Source organism: Eptatretus burgeri, chromosome 1, assembly GCF_056783735.1.
Source record: "Eptatretus burgeri isolate ZD-2024b chromosome 1, Ebu_testis_v1, whole genome shotgun sequence".
NCBI lineage: Eukaryota > Metazoa > Chordata > Myxini > Myxiniformes > Myxinidae > Eptatretus > Eptatretus burgeri.
Window position 1 is genome coordinate 117,012,828 of NC_140961.1, and position 22,007 is coordinate 117,034,834.

General features: G+C 39.8%; 1 protein-coding gene across 3 annotated transcripts in view; it reads right to left on the reverse strand.

Moving 5' to 3' along the window:
* Positions 1-1,571: 1,571 nt before the first annotated feature.
* Positions 1,572-22,007, reverse strand: part of LOC147035256 (uncharacterized) — a 73,472-nt gene continuing 53,036 nt past the window's right edge. For all 3 annotated transcript variants that reach the window (XR_015061890.1, XR_015061888.1, XM_085896076.1), the window contains exon 3: positions 1,572-6,489. Coding sequence is in view for 1 of the 3 variants with exons in the window: in XM_085896076.1 (XP_085752202.1) it covers positions 5,754-6,489 (736 nt within the window). In the remaining 2 variants the exon portion in view is untranslated. The remainder of the gene's footprint in view (positions 6,490-22,007) is intronic.

Here is a 22,007-nt window from a genome sequence, read left to right on the forward strand (position 1 = left end):
TCACTTTCCAAGATTTTATTAAACAATCTGGTTAAGAACCCCCCACTGCCATCTCTCCGAAGCACTTCTACGCCTCCACTGGTATGTCATCTGGGCCAACCGCCTTTCCACTTTTCATCCTCTTCATAGCAGTCCTCACTTCATCCTTACTGATCCACCCCACTTCCTGATTCACTATCTCCACCTCTTCCAACCTTCTCTCTCTCGCATTTTCTTCATTCATCAGCTCCTCAAAGTACTCCATCCACCTTCTGAACACACTCTCCTCACTCGTCAGCACATTCCTATTTACATCCTTTATCACCCTAACCTGCAGCACATCCTTCCCAGCTCGGTCCCTCTGTCTTGCCAATCGGTATAAATCCTTTTCCCCTTCTTTTGTCTCCAACTTCTCATACAGTTCGTCATATGCCTTTTTCTTAGCCTTTGCCACCTCTCTCTTTGCCTTTCACCGCCACTCCTTGTACTCCTGCCTATTTTCTTCATCTCTCTGACTATCCCACTTCTATTTCGCCAACCCCTTCTTCCTTATACTTTCCTGTACTACCTCGTTCCACCACTAAGTCTGCTTATCTTCCTTCCTCTGTCTAGATGTCACACCAAGTACCTTCCTAGCTAGCTCCCTCACCACTTCTGCTGTAGTTGCCCAATCATCTCACCCATCTTTACCACCATCCAACACCTGTCTTGCTTCCTCCCTAAATTCCATGCAACAGTCTTCCTCCTTCAGCTTCCACCATTTGGTCCTTGGTTCAGCCCTCACTCTCTTCCTCAACCTCACCTCCACAATCATCCTACAGACCACCAATCGTAGTCTGGCAGATTATGACAATTTTTGGGCGAATTGTGATTTTTGTGATAAAAGTGTCAAATTTGGCAATAACATCACTGTATATGTTACTGATGATTTGTGATATAGGGACATTGAAAATTCTGCCTACTTCCTGTTTTATCCAAGATGGCGTCCATGCGTGTCATGTTTACCAAAAACAAGCAATATTACTGTAATGTTTACACTTTGAGGTTTAATTATCATGTGTTGTTAATTTTCTCTCCTACTATATATATATATATATATATATATATATATATATATATATATATATATATATATATATATATATATATATATATATATATATATATATATATATATATATATATATATATATGTGGTTTGTTGCATTAAAACTATTGAACACCTTCTAAAGATAATAAATGTCTAATTTTATATACTCAACAACACAATTAAAGGGTCACATCCATCCATTAGGACCATACTCTGTGCAGAGCGTTGGTGCCGCCGAAGCAGTCTCCTTGGCTATTGGGAACAATCCTGGACGGGTCGCCACTCCGACACAGTATACCAGCATGCTGGCACTCATTTTGCCGACCTCGGAAGGATGACAGGCAGAGTCAACCCCACCTGGTGTTAATTCAACAGCTGAGCGGGATTTGAACTCAGGACCCTAGGATCCCAAGCCCACTACCTTAACCATTCAGCCAACACCAGGCATAAAGGGTCACATGATTATATATTATGCACCAAAATGCTAGAACCCCCACTGATATTGCTTTCAACAAATGCAATTTTATTTCTTCGTAATGTCAGGGACATATTAAAGCTAATTTACCATTGGTAAACATATATAAAGGACCACATCAGTTTTTAGATCCACCACTACTGGTGCTACATTATCTGGTTATTATCCATGACATACTGACATTAGAGATACCACATGAGTCCAATATACATATTACCATTACTGAACACGCCAATATAATTAATGTCAAGCACATGTTTAAGATTCATGCTTTATGCATATATATGTATCTAACACATCCAAGAAACTGTTTTTTTCGATCAATTCGTATCGAGGTAAAATTCCTCTCAAATATTTAGTCTATTTTGTCCAACTGCAACAATTAACTTTCCATCTGTTCATCATAAACTCTTTCCTTGCCTTAACACAGTCCACCCCCACATGCACAGAGAGTAGTACAGGGAAGATTGTTTTTCTTACATTTACATTGTCTTTTACATCTTTTCTTGCAGCCACATGGCAAGAGTTCTTGACAAGATGCTTCAGCTGCAGGTAGTGTGGTCCATAGAGGTATCCACTTCCCATTGGAGCCTCTTTGCCATCCATATTCTTGGGGACTGGGTAACAAGGGCTCTTGTGATAGTGTTTGACCCCACACATGTATGCCTTGAACTACAGCTCTCTTGGTATGATGAACAAGGGATGCATATGTTGGAGGAATAGAGTCCATTGTCTTTCCCTTTGATGAGAAGAGGTATTTCCTATAGGCATCAATTCTCAGAAATCTGCATGTCTTGTCATACATACGGATAACAAGCCTTTCAAGTACATGGATATTGCCCTCATTGACAGACTCTGGTGAACAAGTCAATGTCTTGATAAATGATGTAACATCATCATCATCCATCCATGCATCCCATGCAGTCTTCTTTCCTTTACCTAGGAAAGATGACACTGTGTCACACCCAGTGAAGGCGTGGAAGAAGGGAAGTGCTACACACTTGTCTGGCCCAAGATGCTGGCTGATGTCATGGATAGCAATGTATCTGAAATTTTTCCCTGTTCTAAAAGATATCCATAACTTGTCAATGGTGAGACTTGGGAAGAGAGAAAGTGCCAAGACAACAACATCTGTGTCAACTGGTCTGATGACAATTCTCTTGTGACCATTCCAGCTGGAATGTGCCAGATGGACCATGATGCAGGTATCTGCCTCCTCGTGTGTGCAAGGCTGAAGTGAAGAACAGTCAATGTCTTTGTTGTTCGTGATCACACTGCTGCCATATGTTGTGATAGCATTGCCACCATCCTCGATATCTTGCACGAAGGTTGCAAGAAAGTGAAATAGTTATTTCTTGTTTTCATCTACCTTTAAGAAACCATTCCAATTTTGAGGCATTTTGGTGTTGGCGCTCACTCGCTTGCGAATCCCTATTCCCTGTTTTTCTCTGACAGTAGCTTTCAAGCTATCGTCGACATAACAGTCCCAGATGATATCAACTCTGACCACGTCTTTGAGTTGCCGTTTCACATATGGGAGGAAGACACTGGTGGCATAGTCTTGAAATGTATTGGCATCATTTGGTTTTAAGAAGTTGACCACTGCAGCGCCATCCAGTATTACAACTTCACATTGCTCATCAAACACAGTGTGAAAGTGGCTCAAGACATTTAGAGAGCAATTCCGATTTGCTTCCGATGCGCAAGTTGCCATTCAGACTTGGTGATGGTGGTGATGGTTGATTTTTGTGCATGAAAAATCCATCCAAATTTTTGTTTATCATTTGGCAAGCTATATATAGTCGAGAGAACAGTGAACAGTCACTTTTTAGGGAATCTATCTTTCCACTTCTTGTTGATGTAGTCTTCTTTCCTTTGGCGCCAAACAGTTGAAATTTATTTTTTGTAATCTTGTCGCTGATTGGCTTTTTGTTTTGGATGAGTCTTTCTGTGTAGAAAACCTCAGCTTGTTTCTTGCCAATTGTTTCCATCTCTTGAACAACTCTTATCATACCTGGATTGGCAAACTCCTTGGGATCCAAACTAAACAGATCTTGTGTTTCTTCCAAGAATGGATTTCCCATTTCACAAATGACTTGTGTAAGAGATGAAATGTCATGTACAAATGTTCCTTGTATGCTTTGTGAAACATCGTGATGCTGCACCCCTTCTATACCTTCACCTGATTGTGCCATATGAAGACAAGACTCAAATTCTTCAACCAGTCTTGAAACTTCTAGACCAGCAACCATCCACCTCCGTAGAGAACTTGGGTTTTCAGTTAATCCTAATGCACCACCATCACCTTTCACGCTGGCGTTGTTTTGCTCATGTGCTTGATCTAAAGCAATTCCGGAAAATACCCGTTTTGTTTTGTGGATGACGAAGTGTCCTCTGTCAAATTCTCTTGCCGTGATGGGATGTAGTGACCATAAGTTTGACATATCTCGCAAATGCACCAACAACCAACGGGCATAGTTGACATGATCCAAGGCAAAAAAACCACGAACAATGCTGGCAATTGCATCAACATAGAGTTCGAACCAAGGCGGATTGCTTTGATGAAGATAAATACCAGAAGTTGAAGATTGAGCACAGTATACCAGAACTTGAATTGTGGACTTTGCATGGATGCTTGTCTGATCCAATTTTCAAATTGAAGAACACCTTGGTTGAGTGTTGCTTTCTCCACAAATGACTTTTTGAGCAATGCATAAAGACTACATGCTGTCACTTGGTGTGCATACCTGGTTCGTGTAAGGTGTGATACTTTCAAGAAGGAATCAGCCTTCCCAGTAGTGGTAATGTTAGCTTCCACCAAAGCACTTGTCCAGCCACTCTTTTCAAGTAGATCGCCAAGTAGTTTGAACGCAGCCATCTCTATGTGTAAACCACCTAACATTATGAAAAACTTATCTTCTCCATGGCTGTTTGGTAGGCCCCACTGAATTTGTTTTGCTATGGCATAAAGTGGCTGGTCGACCGCAATGACAGGTATCTTGCCCAGGATTTACACGAAGAGTGGCATTCCTGATCAGGTTCATGGCATGGTGAATCATTGCAACAGATTTAGCCTCATTGCTGAAAAGAGGTAACAATGCTGACAGATCTGATTGCACGACATCTCCGCTGATCTTCTTGGCATGGTAAGCAGCCCATGAAACATCACCCATATCATCTGTGAATTGATCCTCACCAACAGTCTCATTTACAAAGTCGAGCCAGTTGTGTTCGTCTTCAAGAGCCTCTGTTATGTTATGTATCTCGTGTACTTGTCCACCATTAATAGTGGGAACTGTAGCGTCTTTTGGAAGTGCAACTTGCTCAATTGTCATGTAGAAGTCGGGTAGTGTAGGCACTGCTTTGGATGCTGGGATATTCTCATTTATCAATAACGATCTTGCTCAAGCAGAGCCTCTATTCTCAGATGTTACATGCTGAAAGATAGATATCCCTGTACCATGGAAGGAAGCCTTAGCTGTTCTAGAACTAGGATTGTGATCAATGTTATCGATTGCAGAAGTTGTATATAAGCCATCTCTGAGTTTTGTTGGACAAACAACATTTTCTTCATGGAATCTTATGCACACACTGTTTGCTAACTGGGTCGAAATAGCGAGGACCCTGTCGTAAGAAATACTTATCCCCAGGTTAAATAGCATCTCAACTAAATGTTTCTTGCGTGTCTGAGCATGCACAGAGAGGCCTAAGTACACACATAATGGGGTTTCCGTATGCCTTCCTTGGCGAAATTGTGTCTGACATTCCCCCTTTCTCTGCCTCGTATTGGATTTTATCAACTGAGCTATAGTGAGGGAAATCTGAGACTTGTGTTTGAATTCTAATGTTGGTCCATACAATATTGAGTTCACGAAGGTCACCAAAGATTGTGGTACAGACTCCTCTTGACAGTTTGTGTCAAAGCTTCCATCAAACTTGGTATCTTGGCTGAATATTTCTTGTCTGATAATTTTAGCAGCCATTGAGAGACATAGAGCATCTTTGTCAGACGTTTGTTCATGCATTATCCGTATGTTTGGAGCAACATCTTGTTTGAATGACAGTAAAACATCTCGTCCTTTAAAGTCCTCTAGTTCAGGAAATTGGATCAGGATACACTCTTTTAACTTCGTGGAATGAATGCAACTTGAGTTTGACAGTCCATATTCTTGCAGCATCTCTTCATATTGTCTAGCTTGGTCAGACATCTTAAAAAACACTTATCCCGGATTCTGATTTGGTTTCTTCAATGTAGTTTACAATGTCTGTAAGAGCAATACCATGCATCATTTTTGTTCTTGAATCTTTTGGAGAATCCATTTCCAGAACCCACACTGCATTGTAAAGTCCAACAAGACATTTTGCATGATATTTTGCAGATTGTGCAACTAAATCTCCAGGACTGAGCTTGGCAAGCAATGTGGTGTCTTGCAATTTTAGTGCACATTCTCGAACACGAGCATCAAGCTTAAATGTAGATGCATCGTGTAATGTTTCACCAGGTATATGTTCATCACAGAAGAAGCAAACATCGGGTGCTTCACATCCTACCAGAGTACACTTACGTGTGGACTTTTTAGCTCGGTCAATAGCCAACTCATCATCACATGCTGACTTTCTCTTTTCTGCTCGCTTCAACTGTGTTGAATTGAATTTTGTACGACAGGAGTCATGCCAGCTTGCTCTGTGACTTAGAAGTGTATCAGCAATACCAGTGCCATCATCAAGTCCTTGAATATCAAAGTGGACAGGTAGACTATTTAGATCTTGAAACCTCTCAACATTTTGTGCGAACGTGACATAACCTGCCCCAAGGTTTTTGCGTTTGGAATCGGCTGGGCATTTTCGTGGTTCATCAGTAACTGTCTGACAGATGAAACATTGATTCCAATTTGTGGGTGTAGCTGGAGTCCAACGATCAAGCTCTCCTGCAGGTTCTTCGAGTCTGTAAATGAAAATTTAAAACCATTTACTACCCAGTAAAGGCAAACACACACCACTAAAAAAGTAAGACATTATGAGTTTCTTTGTTCATACACATTAATTATAGTGCAGCCAAAATGGCTTACATTCATCAAAAAAATATTATAATTGAACATTTCAAAATAATTACTGGTCCCTCAGTCTGAGGTAAATCTTATTACCTCCCTTTAATCCCTTGATTATTAAAATATCACTCTGCCGGGCATATTAATACAAATATTTAAACCATTTACCTTATATTAATAGTCACTAGTCACTAATGTACAAATTCAATTCATTAACTATAAACTCATTTGATCGCTCAAATATGCACCTTTTATTTGGGAGATCCATCATGCCAAAAGCTGTCTGCTGGCGGCCATTTTGAAAGGAGGGAGAAATTATTGTTGCAGAAATGTATTTATAGTTACTTCAAATGTCTTTTAATGTTATTTAAGTACAATTACCTCATGATATTACTCCGTGTTCGATCTAATCAACTCATTTAGAACATATGAATGACAATACGTCAGCATAATAAGAATTTGTGTGCATAATGTATATATGTATATATATATATATATATATATATATATATATATATATATATATATATATATATATATATATACACATTAGTTTTTATCTATTTATTTGGTATATATTGGTCAGAGAAGCATGTTTATATTACTCATGATTCTTTCATAGCAAGAAACCGCGAAAGTATTGATTATATATGTGAAGATAGAGCTTATTCACATTTTCTGAAAAATTGGTGGCCATCTTGAATAAAACTAGAAGTAGGTCAAATCACAAATGTCCCAATATCAGATATGCATCGGTACGCCATAACTAATTTATATGCCAACTTTCATGCTTTTATCAAAAGAAAAGTCACAATTTTTTCAGAATCCGCCGGACTATCGATGCTGTCGAGCTTCCCTCTCCCATGCCACCACCTTACAGTCTCTAATCTCTTTCAGGTTGCATCTCCTGCTTAAGATGTAATCCACCTGTGTGCACTTTTCCTCCACCCTTGTACGTCACTGTGTTCCTCCTTCTTCTTGAAATATGTATTTACCACTGCCATTTCCATTGTTTTTGCAAACTCTCCCACCATTTGCCCTTCCACATTTCTCTTGTTGAGACTGTACCTACCCATCACCTCCTCATCCTCATCCTCTTTATTCCCTTCCCCAACATGCCCATTGAAATCTGCTCCAATCACCACTCTTTCATCCTTGGATACACTCTCCACCAGTTCATTGAACTCACTCCAGAAATCTTCTTTCTCCTCCATCTCACACCCCATATGCGGTGCATATGCACTGATGACATTCATCATCACCCCTTCAATTTCCAACTTCATACTCATCACTCGGTCAGACACTCTCCTCACCTCCAATACCCTCTTGACATAATCTTCCTTCAGGATTACCCCGACACCATTTCTCCTCCCATCCACACCATGGTAGAACAGTTTGAAACCACCTCCAATGCTCCTTGCCTTACTTACTCCCCATCCACTTGGTCTCTTGTACACACAGTATGTCCACCTTTCTTCTCTCCATCATATCAGTCAACTCTCTCCCTTTGCCATTCATCGTCCCAAAATTCAGAGTTCCAACTCTCACCTCCACACTTCTACCCTTCCCCCTCTCCCACTGCCTCCGGACTCGCCTTCCCAGTCTCCTTCTCCTTCTTCGCCCAGCAGTATCACAATTTCCACTGGTGCCCTGCTGACCACCGGTACTACTGGCGGTCATTGGTAACCCGGGCCTCGACCGATCCGTTATGGAAATTCGTTTTGTTGTCCGCATAATGATTTGGTATAGGTTTTTACGCCGGATGCCCTTCCTGACGCAACCCTGGTCACCTCTTATGACACACAGGAATATGGTACACCTATTCTAACCGGGGCATACACCGGGCCCAGTTACACTGGTACTCATTTCGCTGACCTCGGAAGAATGACAGGCTGAGTCAACCCCCTGGTGTTATACGATATATATATATACACACATTAATTCAGTGGCCCAACGGGGCTTGAACTCAGGACCTTTTGGGTCCCAAGCCACTGCCCAAACCACTGCGCCAACACCAGGCTATTATTACAAGTTTGCACGAACAATAAAGACGCCTCATATTCTTTTGTTGTGTCAAGTTGTAGTGGGTATGTGAATGAAGAAGTGTGGTCACTTGTGAAATTAATACAAAGGATTGTGCTTCTCATCTTATTTAAAATTAGATAAAATGTCTTTGTATTGACATTTATTAATTATTTTCATGTTCATCAACTGGTCTAAAATGGCTGATGCTTCATGAAAACAATTGTTATTTCAAGCCTTCTTTCTACCTAACAACAATAACAGTCTATGAACTCATTATGATGGGTCATTTGGAAGAAAACTAACACCTGAACCAAGGATACTTAAAGCCTGAATAATGTGTTTCTCCTTCTCATTCTTCCTACTTTTACCAGAAAGACTAACCCTATAATTAAGAGAGCCCAGCAGATCAATATATACTCCATCATCATTATTTTCCATGTCCAATGGTTGATCAAAATACTTTGATTGATCCCTCACAGTTGAACCTTGTCTTCCATCTTTTGTGAGAAGAAACATTAATCTCGGACTTAGTTCAACGTGCGGTTGAGAAGAACTCAAGAACCTTAATTCATCATTAAATATCAATACCTTTTCTTGAGCAAGATAAAATATTGCTGGTTGTTCTGTTGCAATGAGTCCTGCTTTGGTTTTTGAATCTGCTGAATATTCATTGTTTTGAAGAGCATTCACAATATAATCAGGGGGTTGATTAATCTCTTCCAGTTGTTGAAATAATCCTTCATCATCAAACGCTCCTCTATGCCCTAATTCTTCTTGTCATTTGACTGAAATCTTTTAACATTTGAAGTTTTTTCGGAGTATATTCTAATGTGGGAACTGTGGAACATCGATAATTTTTTCTTGGGAAGTTTTATAAAGTGGTTTAAAATTTTTATCTTGTTTTCTTTCAAATGCTTCTTCACCCGTTAGTTTCTGTGTATGTTTCTTCTTTACGTCTTCCTGTTGTTTTACATCTTTTGAAACCAACTCTTGATGTTCCTTAAATCTTCTTGCTCTTTCTTTCACATGCATTTATTCATTGGAAAATATCATTTAATGAATTGTGAAGATCAATAGGGAAATTTTCAATTTCTTCATCATTAAAGTAGATTTATTCAAATAAATCCTTTTCTTTAAATATTTCATCCAACTCTTTATTAACATTAATACGAGTTGTAATTTCTTCTTCACTAATACTTGTATCTCTGCTTTTCATACGTTTGCATTGAGTTTCTTCATCAACATCAAAACCAAATGATAAAATCTTAACCCCGCTCACATGTTTAATAATTTGTCTCATTCCTTCTGGATTAGTTTCTAATATCCCAAGACCACCAGATTTTAGTTTCTTTAACTCACTCTTACAATGTGAATATTTTGTTGTACAAAGAGAAACCTCCTCAAATATGTCACCTTCATTCCTCAATCGCATATGTTCCTCCACTGAAATATAGTAATAATCTTTATATTCTACTTCTCCAAGTATTATTGCTCTCGTTGTTGTTGATACAATGCGTATCACGGGGTGTTTTTAAAGTAAATTTACAATATTCTCATTTGTACTATACAAGAACCTTGATTTATGAAAGTTTATTTTAAAGAAGCAGATTTACCCACAAGATTTATAATAATAGTTGTCATCTATATATGAAAATATATCCCTTAATATGTCATCTTGTTTCACAACAATATATTAATATTTTTCATTTGTGTGTTTCATAAAATCCCCAAATTCCTTTTTACTACATAATGTAGAGCAATTATCTCTCCCAAATTGTTTATGTCTATTGAATTTAACTTGAATAAAATAAAAGTATTAGCATTGTTTCTTATGGAACGACAAGGAAGTTGAAAGTATGATTGACAAAGATAAATACAATGACAAGAAGAATGTCTCCCTCTTGTGAAGTTGCTGTCCATTACCATTTGGTTTCTCTCATTAACACAATCATCACAGATAACGAGGTTCTTTTTTGATTTATCCAAATCTTGGGGAGAAGGTATATCATCCGTATTATCACGAAGAATACAAGTTATCGGTTTTGATTTCTTTTTATATCTCTGTGTATCACAAAATAGTTGTATTATATCTTCAATGTTGTAATCATTAAGTTTGTTCTGAAGTTTAAATAAACCCATTATATCTTCTTTTTGAAGACCAGCATTAAAATCTTGTGAGTAGTTGATACTCATGTTGAAAACTTGACTTTGTGAAAATTATAAAATTATCATAATCTAAAAAGTTGGGAATAAGGAGCATCTTTAAAAGTAAGCAGGTTTTTCCACATCTGCATGAACCAACTATGAGACATCTTAATGAATTTGGAAGATTTTTATGATTGTTAAATTTTCTTATTCTCCAAAATGGGTAAAAAAATCATTCATTTACATATTTGGAAAACAGGTGATTTAATTTATTATTGGCTTTTTCCAAAACTCCATATTTTAACCTAAGTTCGGGTTTAAGTTCAAGATAATCCATTATTTTATTTATACAATATCTTGTGTTGATATTTCCCTGAAAATGACAATCGTGAATAATATATAACAACAATCCTTTGAACATTTCTCTAATACGTTGTGTCTTTCCTTGTCAGGAAAGGTGTGTTATCAGCCTCATACTTTACATTCATTTCTCAAATCAATCTAGTAAAGTAATTCATTTTTGGTGTAAATCAACAATAATTATTTTCCTTTTTATATTTTTTACTATCATTAATTAGAAGATAATCAAAGAATATAAATTGTTTATAGGCTTTTGACTCTGTAGTTAATCGCCGTCTTTCACACGCAGGCAATTCTCAAATTTGTCATGTCGAAAATCAGGAAATTAAAGAGGCTCAAAATCTAACATATTGTTGTATATTTCCTGCCCGTACTGCGTGCGAACGACCGCATCTAACCAATAGCGGTCGCTTCGCCCACCGAACGGACACTCCAGTCGCGGCCTTCCCGATCAACGTTGGAAACCAGCTACGGGTATATTTTCAACCACACCACAACCTTGTCCGCACTCAACCCGCGCTACAGGGTCCGATCGCCAAATCTTCGATTTACCTAATTATTCACGTGGGTAGGTTACCGAGAGATTGTACCTCAACGGGACCGCTTGGAAACGAGCCGCTTAAGCAGCTCGCTTCCTTTTGGGATAAACAAGCGGGGTATTATCGCGCAGTCCCGTTGGACCCGATCACTTTACTGGCTATTTAAAAACCAACTATATTCCGAGTGCAAGATGGGGCAGTTCATTGAGAGAATGGACGCAACGAACAGGTTTCCATTCACACAAGGACATTTATTATAATAAAGCACGTATGCAATTAAACAAGGCAAAACACGTATGCAATTATACAAGCAACAAAAGCACGACAAAATAACTCCAACCATCTACTTATTATGTACAGTCACTTGCACTTAACAGCAGTTCCTACTTATTAGACGGGCCCAAGGACACACGTGCGCGCGCGCACGCACGCACGCACGCACGCACACACACACACACACACACACACACACACACACACACACACACACACACACACACACACACACACACACACACACACACACACACACACACACACACACACACACACACACACACACACAATAAATGGTGGCAGAGGCCTTTAATAACGGGATCCAGCTCGGAGGACAGGTGAGCTGAAACCCAGAACCTGTCTCAAACCTCTCCACCTCATGTGGTCTTCAAGTTGTTCGGACCCAGGCTCCAGCGACAGCGAGCTGGATCCAATCGCCGTGAGCTGCGATCCTTCCCGAGCTCCCACGAATCCTCCCGCGCTTCTCAACACGTGCTGGTGAGATGAGGCACTGATCCTTCCCGTCAATGCGTCGCTTCCCCGAGGAACCACCTCCCACGCTTCTCAACACGTGCTGGTGAGACAAGGCGCCGATCCTTCCCGTCGATGCGTCGCTTCCCCGAGGAACCACCTTCAAGAAGAGGTCGATGAGTCGCACCAAGCCAGGAACCAAAATGGAGAACAAAGAGCTCCACGAACCAAGAAGAAGCCACCACTCGCAGTTCGAGCCGAGCAACTGGCTTAACTTTCTTCCAAACAAAGTAGCTTGAAGCAAAAAGCTCTCCCGAGCCAAGCAGAAGCCGAAGCTCATGGAACCATTAAAGCAAAGAGCCTCCAAAAAGCCTCCTCCTGGGCCAGGCCTCAGCCGAAGCTCACTGAGCCAGCCGAAGTAAAAAGCTTCCGAGGGCCTCAACCCTAACGCAAGCCAAGCAGGACCTGACAGTCTGCTGAATGACTACTCTCTGCCGAAGCAAAAAGCTTACCACTCCAACTTACTTCTCCAACTCTGCCCACGAACAAAAGAAAAGATCTCCTCTTATCCTTCTCCCGCCCTTCCCCCGCTCCCGGCGTGACTCATGACTCATGCCCTCGTGCTCCATCCCCCGCTCAGCCACGGGTGGGAGGGAGTTGTTGACATCATGAGTCATGGGACGGCAGGGTGCTTCTTCCTCTTCACGGAAGAGGGGGAGGGATGTCTCCATTTTTCGTTCACTAACTATTAAATTGATCCGCAGCGCATTTAATCGATTTCTGAACATTTAAACAATGAAAGGTGAGCTATCTCGGGAACATGCACTTATCGACATAGCTGACTAAAGGAACCTGTATGTTGTGTGCAATCAAATTCCCAAATTCGTAACAATATTTATAAAGTAAAACTTTACCGAAACTAAAATTCATCTTTGGTATCATCTTCGGTACTTTCACAATCATCTATAAAACTACTTTCATTACTATCTTTTGAACACAAACTCTTGGTTTCATAACTGTCGTTTGAACACAAAATCTCAGTATCATAATTGTCATCACTCTCATAATCTTCCAAATCTTCAGTTGAATAATGACTCTTATTAATTAGTGGAAAAAAACATCACCATCGATATCTATAAGTAGGGTGGATATGCTGATTCTGGCTCACTTTCCCCCATGTTAATAAATGGGGGATTCTCAGCGATTCATTTTTTTTTCCCTAAAAATAACCACCTTTCTATCCCAACCTGTTGAAATATCTAAAACATGGAAGTGAATGGAGATTTTAATAGCCTCCCCTTTTAGCCTCGGAGCACTTTTTTTCAAATAACCAATGCATATTGTTTAGCTCACTCATTGAACCTATAAATATTTGTTCATTCTTAAATTCCTTCAATAGTTTAATTTTATTTGCACAATAATCCCCATCTAAAATATTTAAAAATTAAACATTTGAATCTTTATATTTTTCAAGATACCCCTTTTGTGTCATTATGAAATTTTATACTTCTCTCATTGATCTCATCTGACCACCTCCTGAGTTGCATATCATTTTGAGATTGTAGTAAATTATTTTTCCATTGTTCAATTGATAACCATCAAAGTTTTCAGTCAATTCAAAGATATTTATTTTTTTTCTTTACATCCTCTAACTTACTAGTTTTTAAATTGATTCGCTTATTTGTTTTATTTACCTTTGTTTTAGTTATTTTTTCAATAAGACTTATTTGATATTTTTCACATTCATTATGTTTTCCATTTATATACCAAGACTGAGATTTTCTCCACTCTTGAGTTTGATTAATACTTGGTTCGACCATTTATATATTGTGAAAAAGGCGGCGGTAGCCCTTAAAAACCCTAACCCACATTCTATTTAGTTAAAACCTGTATCCATATGGAACACAATCTATTCTATATACTCTATGATTAAATATACACTCTGTAATACAATATCCATATGGAACACAATCTATTCCATTATCTAAAATAAATCACTTATCATCAAAGGCTCCTAATGCCTTTTTATTCACTTCTTCACTATATATATATCTTATGTTTATAACTTCTTATTGTATTCATTTTCCTATATTCTTCTTTCGTATTCATCAAACAATTATAATAATTTCGAAAAGTTATTGATTTCCTTATTACATATTTCTTTATTCCCTTTAACCTTTTTACAATCTGATCACCATACTTAAAAGCATTGCCTTTGCTCTCAATCCAATAAACTCACTCATTACTTTTTCACCCAACTCATCCTTAAACTTACCAATAACCTTTTCATTCTTTTTTGAAAATAACTCACTCTTGTTACTAAAATTACTTGTATCAAACACTCCAATATTTTTCTTCATATCTAAATAAACATCATAAGTTTTTATATCTAGAATAAAACTATCAGTGTCCATATACAATAAATAAATAATATATAATGACCGTTTTTACAGCCATTTTTCCCTGCTGTGCAGGGGTTAGGCTTTTTCTTGAGGCAATGTTTTTTTTTTTATGGCCGGATGCCCTTCCTGACGCCAACCCTGGTCGCCTCTTACGACACACAGGGATATGGTACACCTATTCCAACCGGGACCAGTACACTGGTACTCACTTCGCCGACCTCAGATGGATGACAGGCTGAGTCAACCCCCTGGTGTTAATTCAGCAGCCAACGGGGCTTGAACTCAGGATCCTGGGATCCCAAGCCGCCACCCGAACCACTAAGCCAACACCAGGCTTAGTGCCCATATACAATAATGAAACATTTTCACCATACTCTTTCTTTAAGTCATTAAACAAATAATCATACATCAATATCTTTGATAAATCAAGAACTGCTGTTCCAATATAAATTGGTTTATCCATTACAATACTTTCCTTTTCCAGATGAATAGCAGAAAAGTTCTCTGAAAAAACCTCTTCTCTCTCAAAACTTGGTTTATTTATCAATCCAGAAGCTTCTTTCTAAGATGTTGCAAATCTAATGTTTTGCGTGTTTCTGACATTCTCCATTGTCTTTCCAAAGACAGCATTATCCATCAATTTATAGATTTCCCCTTCAAATTTTATTTTTGTATTTGTTCTCATATCTGTATTGAATTTAATATACTTTTTCATCCAAGGACTTTGTTTATTTTTTAAAACTCTGAATTTTTGTGACTCTCAATCCTTCTCCAAAAACTGTTTCAAGCTTCTCTGATGCAAAACATATCCCTCTTTATCATACAATGTTGTTAATAACTTTTCTGTTGATTCACCTTTAAAATTAAAACTTTTATGAAAATCACTTAACCAATCTTTCTTTGGGGTTTCTTTCTCACATGCAAAAGGAAGGTCTTTATGCTTATTATGAAGATCACTCGGGTACCTCAAATCAACTTCAAAATAATAACCTTCTTCTTCGTCATTCAATTCCTCTTGAGAAGAAACGACAATATTCATCAAAGCCTTTTCATAATCCTTTTCTTCCACCCACTCTAATTTACCATAAGGCAGAGATTGAGACATTGCCCATCCATTCAAATTATTAGTATCAAAATACATCAAATAATTACTATCTTTTTCACTATAATAATTTGGAAGATATTTATTATTTGCTTTCGCATATCTTTTTGAACATACTTGTGATATGCCACCTCTCTTAGACTTCTCAATCATCAAAAGCATATCCACATCAGTGATTAAATCTATATCTTGTTCCGTCATTTTCAACATTGCACTCCAAGCAAAACCAGGAGCTGTGAAATAGTGGGCAGGATCAAATCCATAACAATTTTTATTATGACAGTGATCTAAAATCTTCAAACACATCAGCTAACAATAAAACATCTGTTTTTAGATTCAAATCATGATATTCTCCAAGGTTCTTTGTCTTAAATATTTTCCAAATTTCTTGTGCGTGTTTATATTCCTTATCACTTTTCTCTTCTTCATAAGGGTTATGATAGAAACTTTTCTTTTGAAGGAAGTTGTGTTTCTTTAAATCTCATAAATGAATCCATATAATCATAAGGATAAATTCCCTTACTTTTAAGAATTTTCTCTTTACTTTGAATTTCATTCCTTGTTTGAATTTCCTCTCAAGTTAGAATTTCCTCTTTAATCAGAATTTCATCCTTAATCAGAGTTTCATTCATTGTTCGAATTTTCTTTATAATTAGAATTTCATCTTCAGTTAGAATTTCTTCAATAATTTCCTCATTCATTAGAATTACCTCTTTACTTTGAATTCTCTCTTTAATATGAATTTCCTCTTTAGTTAGAATTTCCTCTTTTGGAAAGAATGAATTAAGATTAAGAAAAGAGCCCATGGAGCTAAGATTTGATGCCAGGTAGGCTTGTGGTGTTCCCATAAACTTGGAAGAATCGAGAAACCTAATAAGGGTTAAAGGTTTTGTGAATATCATTTTTGTAAATGAAATATACTTTTGACTTGTGTTTGTTATGGCAGAAATATTCCCTGGTGTTTTTGAAAGTTCATTTACAAATATATGTGTATCATAGTTGGCGCTATTGTGAAGAAAGACTGGAATAAAAGAAGGAAATTTATAATTAAGATTACAACAGGAATGAGCGGGACCTCTATATTTACCAGTAAGATGACAATGATCCCTAACTTTGACCTCTCCCTCAATTTCCTCCTCAGAAATATGGCAGATATTGTTCTTTCAAAATTCTAATTTTTCTTCTTCAGTGAATTTCATTGGTTCATTTGTTTCTTTCATTTATTTAGTTAGTCTGATACAATCCTTTTCTCATCGTTTTACAAACTCTTGTGAACCTTTTTTCCACTATAATGTTCAAGTTTATTATACTTTTCTTCAACAGATGATTTGATATAATAACAGAAACCACAAGGAATATGTTTTTGATATTTATTTGTATATGATTCTTTTGGATTAGGAGAAGCAGTATTTATCTTTTTAAGGATACATTCAAAATCAGCATATATCACAAATGGGTGCATGATAGATTTATTATTCTCTTTAAAAGAAATCTTTTCACTAGGTTTAGACATTGTAATTATAGCTGATTTATGATTACTGCAATATTTTGAATGTTGTTCTAATCGTTCTTTTTTATGAAATGAATTGAGACATCACTTACAAGGATATATTTTGTTTGCTGTTCTGAATACCTGAGAAGAGATTAATCTTGATAAATTATTGATGTATGTATAATGTGAATTCTTTCCAACACTAAAATATAAAAGATCAATGTGTGTTTCTTCATTTCTCTCTGTAATCTTTAATACCTGAACTTTATTCTCTCCAGTTAATCCATAAACGTTAATATAAAAATTATTCTGTTTCTCAAATTTAGGAATATCTGTTTGGGGCATTGGGAATTTAAAATCTTTAATGTCCAAGGTATTCTCATATTTCATACATTGTTTTACTCTTTGTGAATTGCAATTTGGTGGATGTAAGTGAGCAAGAACAGACCAGAGAAAACATTTGTTATCATTGTTCTTAATATTAACAACTGCCTTCTTTAGTTTTATTTCTTTTGGTAATTCAATATAAGAAGAAGCTTTAAGAGGGTCTGATTTTATAATGTCAACATCTAAAAAGATGATTTTTTAAAATATTAAATCCACTTCCTACCACTGTATTATCAACATCCTCCTCTTGTCTTGATAGTTCTTCAGAAACCCCACTATTCAGAAAATCATGAAATGTTACAAAATGAAGATCTGTTCTCATATAAGGAGTTTGCTCTTCATCTTGTCTTTTCATATTCATTTTCACTCCCATATAAATCTTTAAAGTTTTCATTTCTTTTAATGTCTTTTTAATAACTTTTTCAACATCAGGTTTCAATATTTCAATTGATTCAGCTGTTGATGATGGCCCGGGTTCTCCAAATTGAAAAATCCTTATTTTAATATGATTCTTAAAAGCTCCCTCAGTGTTTTCAATATAATAGTCTCCCTTTACTTTAAACTCATTCTTCTTGTTTTTGTGATTGAAGGTGATTCTTATAACTACTCTTCAAAACATCCTTTGAGCAGATATCACAATGTTTTGTTTCCAACTCAAGAGGAGATATTTGTTTGAAAAGATTGAATGTGTGTTTGTTGGTTTGAAGGTGTTTTTTTATAATATTTATATTCGTGATTACAAACATCGCAGTACGTTGTATTCAGGTCAGGTCAGGTATGGGACAATGTGCCAGAACAGCGCGTCGCTGCGTCCACTTTCCGCCGGTACTCCAGGGGCCTCCGTCTGGCCATCCCCCAGACAGATGCCAGGCCCATCCCCATCTCCTTGAGATGATGGTCAACCTGCTGCAACCATGAGGCACGTGGTCGGCCCACTGGCCTCCTCCACTCATGAGACTCCCTCGCTGAGAGAATCTGGTGAGCAGGATCAGCGTCAGGAAAACGAGCCACATGTCCATACAGCCGCAACTGACGCTCACGGACTATGCAGGTAACAAATCTCATCCGAGTCTCTCTCAGCAACCGCTCGTTGGACACAAAATCCGACCAGCGATAGCCAAGGATTCTCCGAAGAGACCTGGTACCAAAGGAATTAAGTCTCCATCTCAGATCCTTGGTCAGAGTCCAAGTCTCGCACCCATAGAGCAAGACTGGAAGTACCAAGGACCTGAAGACTCGGACTTTCGTCCTCCCACACAGGTACCGGCAGCACCACACCCCATGATCTAGTGAATCCATGACTCCCCTGGCCCGACCCAGACGTCTATTGACCTCTGACTCGCAGCCAGCAGAGACATGAATATCACTGCCAAGGTAAGTGAATCTCTCCACGACCTCAACATCCTCACCACAAACAGATACAGACAGGACAGCAGCATCCAAGATGTCACCGAAAGCCTGGATCTTAGTTTTGACCCAAGAAACCCGTAATCCCAACGGCTCCGACTCCTCATTTAGCACCTCGAGGGCTCCCAAGAGGATGTCTAAAGTCTCCGCAAAGATGACTGCATCATCTGAAAAATCAAGGTCCGAGATCTTGACATTCCCAAACGATGCACCGCAACTTGATCTATCTGACATCCTCCCTAAAATCCAGTCCATACAAGTGCTGAAAAGTGTGGGGGCCAGTACACATCCCTGACGAACTCCAGTAACAACTGGAAATAAGTCAGAGATGGTACCACCACATTTCACAGCACTCTCAGTACCAGAGTAGAGTTCAGACATCAGATCAATCAGTTTTGGTGGCACCCCACGGAAACCAAGAATCCTCCAGAGGACATCCCGATTCACTGAATCGAACGCTTTACAGAGATCAACAGAGGCTGCAAGCAGCCCTGCCGAAACTCTCGTCTGCGTTCGGTGAGGACACGAAGTGCAAGGATACGGTCAATCGTTGACCGCTTTGGTGTAAAGCCTGACTGCTCTGGACGCTGGTGCTCAAGCAGATGGTGGCGAACCCTATCAAGACTTATCCGAGCAAAGACCTTGCCCGGCACTAAGAGCAGCGTCACCCCTCGGTAGTTGTTGCAGTCTTGGCGATCACCCTTCCCTTTCCAGAAAGGGACAACAAGGCCCCTCTTCCAGTCAGTTGGGATGATGCCTGTGTTCCAGGCAGAGCACAAAACTGCATGCAACGACACGAGTGCAGCATTTCCACCAGCCTTGAGAAGTTCAGCATGGATGCCACAGATCCCTGGAGCTTTGCCCCGTTTCAACTGGTTCACCGCAGCCCGTGTTTTCACAAGCGAAGGTGGACCACAGTTGATTCGAGGGTCAGCAACAGGGATTGTAACACCCTTGACGATAAACTCGACAGCTGGGGGATCAGCCTGGTACAACCGCTCAAAGTAACCGGCCCAGCGGGCCTTCACTTCAGACTCCTCTGTCAAGAGCCTACCACTCTCTGCTCGAACTGCAGTGCTCCGAGGGATGGGCTTGGATGAACGTAATGCGCGAATTCCCCTGTAAGCAGGACGAGAATCACCTGTCCACAGGTGATGCTCTACCCCCTCACAGAATCCTCGCACATAGGCCTCCTTGTCCACCCTCAGTGCACGTACAGTTTTACGCCTCAGCTCCCTGAACAGCTCAGCTCTGCCATTCAGCCAGGCCCTGCGACTCTGGTCAATAGTATCCAGTGTCCCTTGAGAGACAAAATTCTTCTTTGCCCTGCGGTGAGCTCCAAGGCATCCACCGGCAACATCAAGGACGGTGGTCTTGAAGGCGCTCCACAACTCTTCAGGACCCCGCAAAGCACCCAGACCCCCCAAGTGTCCACTCAGCCTGTTCGCAAACTCCTCAGCTACTCTCTCATCCCTGAGCTTGGCAACATCCAGCCTAGGCTGGGATGGTACCATTCTCCAGGATTTAAGGTGCAGCTTTAGAGTTGCTACAACAAGCCTGTGGTCAGTATTGAGGAACTGAGCACTCCGGTAGACCCTGCAGTTCTGGATCATCCTCCAACGAAGGTCAATGAGGACATGGTCAATCTCCTTTGCCACACTGCCAGCGTTGGAATACCAAGTCCAGCGATGAGCTTGTGGGCACTGAAACCATGAACCAGCCACCCTAAGTCCATGACTTCTTGCAAAGTCAAGGAACTTAGTGCTATTCTGGTTCATAGTTCCTGACCCATGGGGACCAACACACACCTCATAACCATCCCTATCAGTTCCAGTCGATTCATTGAAATCCCCCAAGACTAGAAGTGTATCTCGTCTGGGGCACTGATCAACCACAGACTCGAGTGTGGCGTAGAATGCATCCTTCACGGTGAGATCACTCGCCTCAGTCGGAGCATAAACAGAGACCAGGGAAATGACACCTAAGGAGTGACGAATCCTTAATCTCATAATACGCTCGTTGACCGGTGTTATCTCAATTATCATTGGGGTCAGCTTATTGGACACAGCTACAGCAACTCCTTGGGTATGGTAACCATCAGAGCGACCAGACCAATAGTAGGTGTAACCACCCACCATTATCTCGCCGCAATCCGGTCTCCGAACCTCAGAGAGAGCTGCAATCCCGATGTCCAAACGCTTGAGCTCAGATGATAACAGAAACAGGTGATCATCCTCTCTTAGGGATAGGACATTCCAGGCACCCACCCGAAGGGACCGCCTCAGGTTAACCCAAGGAGACCGCCGTCTGGTGGACGACACCTCAGCAACACTCCGACACACTCTCCCGCAATCTGACCCAGGGATGTTACCCCGTGGTTTCCCTCCTATCATCAAAGATTGGGGGTCCCGAAGGCTTTGCCCCAATTCCGTCATCCGGTGAGCTGCCCTGCGAAGGGAAGCTGCGCAGGAGGTACTCCCACGGAGTGGGTTTTCAGATTTTTTTGCGTTTTTGCGTTTTGCGGAATGAAGGGTTTTACGGTGGCCGGAGTGCAAATCCTGCCACCAACCTCCTAATAAGAAGTGACCCAACTGCAGGAGGACGTCCGCAGACACAGTTGGGCACTAGATATGGATGGCCGTTGGCTCACAAGGAGCTCCTCCGCCCTTTGACAGGTTTTGTTTTTAATCCTGCTGGGTGTCCATATCCAAACACCCTCCTCGCCAGAAAACCTGGTGGGGGAGACGGTTTAGTCGCCGACAAACCGACCATGGAACAGGTTAGTACAGGTTTACATGGTACCTGTAGC